This window comes from Lolium rigidum, unplaced genomic scaffold, assembly GCF_022539505.1.
Source record: "Lolium rigidum isolate FL_2022 unplaced genomic scaffold, APGP_CSIRO_Lrig_0.1 contig_30814_1, whole genome shotgun sequence".
Lineage (NCBI taxonomy): Eukaryota > Viridiplantae > Streptophyta > Magnoliopsida > Poales > Poaceae > Lolium > Lolium rigidum.
The window spans coordinates 6593-12173 of NW_025900152.1; the positions used below are offsets into that span (position 1 = coordinate 6593).

A 5581-nucleotide genomic window follows, 5' to 3' on the forward strand; every position below is an offset into this window, starting at 1 on the left:
GTTGGTGCCGGGGTAGTTCTAGGGATAGTTTCTTTAGTTTTCTCGGTGGATTTGTGGCTGAATGCCACCGTTTGGGCTCCTGCCCCTTAGTGGAGACGGTGATCTGGATCTCAGCCGCCAGATCTAGATCAGCCTAGGGCTGCTTCTTGTTCTTCCTCTGCTCCAGTGGTTGGGGGGGGGGGAAGTTGCAGGGAGCGGCGCCGTCCTCATCAATAATCTGGTGGCCACAGGTTCTTCTCTTCCTCTGGATGGCAGTAAAGGTACAACTCTCCTGGCCGGGCGTGGTGGCGTGGGGAAGAGCTGTCCTGATGCTGCAAGGTGCGTCCCTTCTTCTCTCCTGGCCGGCCATGGTGGCGAGGAGGAGCTGAAGAGAGACTCGCCGATTTTGAAGCGGGGAAGCGACCCTGTCCTCTCTGCCGATGTTGCCGCTGCTCCATGTCGTCTCCTCAGCTCTCTTCTTCTTCTTGCCATGGTGGTGAGAGGGGAAGCGACGGTAGAGAAGACTGGATCCGCGCTCGTCGGTGCTTGCCTGAAGGGTGCTATGGAGCTACTAAGCTCCTTCGTGCGGAACACGCGTTGATCCTCGTCGACAACGCGACCTTTGGTCGGCATGGCGGCCCGACTACAACCTCCAAATCGGAGGCCCTCTTCTGCTTGGTTCGCTGGGGCTCAGCGCTTCTCCTCCAAAGTGGCTCGTCCCCGGAGGAGGAGAAGCGACCGGCGGATGCAAAGCTGCGCCGGAAGCGTGCTGCTGGGCAGTTCGGCACCGCATCTCGACGGAAACGTCTGGAGATCGCCAGCGTTTGGTGGCGGCAGCGCTCAGGGGCCTGATTGCTTTTTCTACTTCTGCTCCAGGGTGTTTGGCTCCGCGGATGACACGCGACCGAGTGCAAACCAACAGATTCTATTTTGCTAGGCCTGCGGGTTAATTACGGAACAATCGATGATCCTAAGTGCAAACCGGCGCGATGTAACTGTTCTATAATTGTTCTAATTGTGTATGGGCCAGAGACGGATTATGTTTTATCTAGGCTGCTACGATCGTGCATGAGTCGGAAACAAATCGATCGATCGAATCCATCCTGGCACAGCGACGTACGATAGTCGTATTGGCGTTTATATAGTAAAGATTGTAAACAAAATCTCTCACCTGGTTTATAAAAATATTTACTATTACAACAAAATCTCCACAATTTTTTTCAAAAAAAAAAATAATGTTATACAAAAGTGGTTACACAACAAATATTTTGCTACACGTTGGTTTGCAACAAAAATCGCTATCCATTCCCACAAAAATTGCAAACAATTACAACAAAAAACCATGTGTTTGTGGCTATGAAAAATTGGTTAAGTGGTAGCTCCATATTTAGTTACAACAAAAATCAATAGCTATTTTATGAAAAATTATAGATGATTAACAACAAAACCTACAAATGATGGCAGAAAAATAGGACAAAAGGGAAAATAACAATCACGAGATGATACGGACGGGGAGAGCTGCGATTTTCCTGAGCAAGAAAACATTAGGTTTTCCTCCCAAATCATTACTTTCAGATTTTTGAAGCATATATAACGAAATTTGATGTTACTTACAGCACGAATCTAAAAGTAGAAAGACATTTCTGGACGGACGGGCCGCCCCTTTGGAGCAGTTGAGAGCAAAACCGCTCTTATTTGTGGCAAATGCGCTCACAAACCACCTTTTCTTTGTGAACTTAGCTCAAGGTTGTGGCATTATGCTAGGAGTCAGCAAGCGCCGGCGCGAAATCCGAGTCTACCACCCCCAACATCGTACAACATCTCCAGCGACCGTTGGTTGACATTGCCGATGATCCCGACGTAATCGTCTGGGCCGGAGTCGGTGAAGGCGAGACAATCATCCAACAGGACCCCGTTGGGCACGTCCAGGTCGACCGTCACGCCGCCGCTGAAGGTGAGAGCGACCCTCGGCACGGTGATGTTGCTGTATCCCGTGAAATTGTAGCAAGTGTCGTACTTGTGTGGCAAGAGCGGGTACGCCGTCATGGCCGCCCGGAACGCCGACTTGAGTTCCCCGTAGGCCGTGTCGGGCAGGTGCGTGAGGATGTTGCCGCAGTCTATGATCATGCCTCCCTCGAACACCTTCCGCGGGATGCTGAGCTGCTTCCCGCCGACGCTGATGCCGGTGAGCCTCACGAGGTAGAAGGTGGACTCGTGCATGAAGCGGGTCATTGGCGTGAACGTGAAGCCCGAGGTGTCGCTCGGCGCGCCGAGGGCGAGGAACCCGGCGCCGCTGCTCACCGACGGGAGGCAGTAGGAGAAGGCACCGCCGTAGAGTTTGGACGTCTGGACCGGGAGCGACTCCGGCGAGCCGCCCAGACCAAGGAGGCCGTCGTACTTGTCGTTGGGGCCGGCCTGGTGGTAGCCGCAGCCGAAGTGGAAGTTGTTGATTACGACGTCGGGCGCCAGCGTTAGCGCGTCGTTGCTGTACACGCCGGTCGTCTTGGATCCGCCCCCGTACTCCACTCGGTACCCGCACTGGGTGCCATTACTGGTGCAGCCATTGCCGAAACGATCGGACTGGAGCGTCTTGCACAGGGCGGAGCCACAGGGGATTGGAGCGTAGGTAGATGACTTGCTAGGGTCAAAGAGAGGATCCTTCTGAGGGTAGCAGTCGCTGGAGTTGCAGGGCTTGCACTGCACCCAAGACAGGTCGCTCCCAGTGTCCATGAGGACAACCTGCTCCACGGCCGGCGTGCCCAGCCCCAGCTTGACGACGTATTCCAGCGAGCCGACGGAGTCGCCCAGGTGCGCCGGGATGCTCACCTTGCCATCCTCCTGCTGCGTGGTCGCTCGACTCATGATGTAGTCCGCGCGGGCGCGGCTTCTGTGGAGCGCCTGAGCGAAAGATGTCTTGATGGTGGATTGCGACGGTGCGCACGGCCCGTGCCTGTGCACGACCGGCACAACAGCGCGGTCCGGCCGTGGCGTCACTGAAACGTTGAAGCATTCAAGTGTCATACAATCTTGTTTTGAAATAAGTGACTCATCTTTGTCTAGAATACACAACGAAATACATATAAATCACGGTTTCTCTTGGCTGAGATTTTCGAAAATTTCACCGAAGACCGGTTACCACCGGAAAACTGTAATACCGAACGAAATTTACCGGTGTTTATGTAATTAGCTCATTTGAAAAACAAAAAAAACTTACGCATTATTTATAAATTCGTTTGACAAATCTCTAACGTTATTTGGCTGGTATTTTCGTATTGCCGAAAACCGGATTTACTGTGATGCCCACCGTACCGTTATTTTTTACTGGGAAAGAAAACGTTTGTCTAAATATATACTCCCTCCGTTCCTTTTTAATTGACTCGGATTTAGTACAAACTTGTACTAAATTCGAATCAATTAAAAAAGAACGGAGGGAGTATGTATCTAGACAAAACTGAGTCACATATTTTGGAACTGAATAAGTAGTTATAGAGATAATTAGGTGGCGCCAAGTTCAGTTCGTGTACGTACCCGTGGATGTGGAGCAGACATCTTTTGGCTGGAACAAGCTGCTGGTTGACACTACCACGAACCCGTGTGGAGCGGCGCCCATGGGCGGGCACAAACAGATTCATGGGTATTCAGCTGAATACCCATTTTTTTGGCAAAAAAAAATCGTATACATATCATAGGTATGTATGTTGGATGCATGAACGTGGCATGGGCTGGTCAATTCATGTTTATTCTCCAGGAATGTGCCTTCCAAAGTCCAAACGTGTTGAGCTCACAACATCTCCACCGAACGGACCCCAAAACCAAACCCTACCAAACCATCTAGGCCAAGGCCCAAGCCCCAAATGCAGCAACAGATTTGTTCAGCGGTTCAGTCGTTTGGTATTCGTCAGGCTCCACCGATCCAGCGACAAACAAGATCGTGAGGCGACGAGCGAGCGATTTGTGCCGGCTGCCGGACGGCCGGACGCCGGCGCCGGCGCCGGCGACGCGATCGATCGGATCATCTGGAGCAACAGAATTTCTATAGCTCATCTACGGGTTAGGGCTGGAGGTGTTTTAACCTCGTCGTACCAGTAAGTAAGCAGTCAAAAGAAGCACGTTATTGTCGAGTTATATATACGTACCTCGCAGTGCTTTGTAATGTACGGTAAGTGCCATCTATTCTAATTTCTACCTTGTTATTAGGCAACATTGGTGTCTGCAGGGGCGATATATTCTTCGACCCTATCTTGTAATCATGCGTCCCAAACTCCCAATGTGTCGAGGCACCAATGAAATGAACGCTAGGAAAGAAAATATGGATTTTAACCGGCGAGGCCTCAGGCAGGGTGACCCCGTGCCCCCCATGTTGTTCCTGCTGTTCATGGAGGCCCTCAACGCTGCGTTGCGTTGTCCTTGGAGTGCTCTCTCCGCTTCCTTGCCAAGACATGCGGTTCCGGACCTTCATGTACGCCGATGATGTAGTCATCTTTGTCGCACCTGAGGCTCGCGACCTGAGCTTCCTCCGCCTACTCTTGGAGTCCTTCGGTGGCGCCACCGGCCTATGCACGAACTTCGACAAGTGCTCCATCTCGCCGATCCGCTGCTCTGATGACCACCTTGCCGTGGCGGCTCTGCACTTCCCTTGCGGCGTCATGCCTTTCCCATGCACTTACCTGGGACTACCACTGTCATACAAGAGGCCGCCGAGGGCCTCCTTACAGCCCATCGCCGACACCATCTGTCGCTGGCTTGAACCCGGGAACGCGGCCTTCTACACCTCTGCTGGGCACCTCGTTCTGATCAAGTCTGTGATCACCTCCATCCCGATCTACCTCTCCATCGCGATGGAGCTGCCCGCCTGGCTCCTGCAGTTCTTGGAGAAGCGTATCCATGCCTTTTTCTGGAAGGGATCGGAGGCGGTCTCGGGCGGGCACTGCCTTGTGGCCTGGGATCAGGTTTGTCGGCCGGTGGAGTATGGAGGGCTAGGGGTACTGAACCTCAAGATTCTTGGGTTTTCCCTATGCGCTCGTTGGTTGTGGCTGCGAAGGATGCGACGAGGATGCTGGACTGACCTCCCTCTCCAGGTTCAGCCAGAGGTCTAGGGTCTCTACGACGCGTCCACCCGCGTCGTTCTTGGGGACGGACGCACATCACTCTTTTGGACTGACTCGTGGCTCAATGGCACTCCCCTCAGGGCCTCCGGGCCTGCGTTGCTTGCTGTCGTGTCCTCTGTCTCCCAGCACTCCAAGACAGTTGAATCTGCGCCGCTGAATCGGCAGTGGATCCAAGACATCACTGGACCCCTGAGTGTCCCCATGCTCACACAGTTTCTTCACATTGTGGATGAGCTGCAGCCGGTTGTCCTCGCTCCTGGCACCCCAGACCGTGTTGAGTGGAAGTGGAGCACGACGTCTGAGTATCCCGCGAGCACGGCTTACAAGGCTTTCTTCCTCGGATTAGAATTCTTCCCTTGCGGCCAGACCATTTGGAAGACATGGACCCCAGCCAAGTGCAAGATCCACATCTGGCTTGCAATGCAACAACACATTTGGACGCCGGATCGCCTGTTGCGGCATGGTATGCAATCCCACTCTAACTGCCCTCTTTG

The 5581-nt window shown here is 53.1% G+C and overlaps 1 protein-coding gene across 1 annotated transcript; it reads right to left on the reverse strand.

Annotated features, from left to right (window-relative positions):
• Window positions 1–1746: 1746 nt before the first annotated feature.
• LOC124680929 (aspartyl protease family protein At5g10770-like) lies at window positions 1747–3589 on the reverse strand. The gene is made up of 2 exons (XM_047215946.1): window positions 3508–3589; window positions 1747–2972 (listed from the first exon to the last, which is right to left on the reverse strand). The coding sequence occupies exons 1-2, from the start codon at window positions 3587–3589 to the stop codon at window positions 1747–1749; spliced, it is 1308 nt and encodes a 435-aa protein (XP_047071902.1).
• Window positions 3590–5581: the final 1992 nt, after the last annotated feature.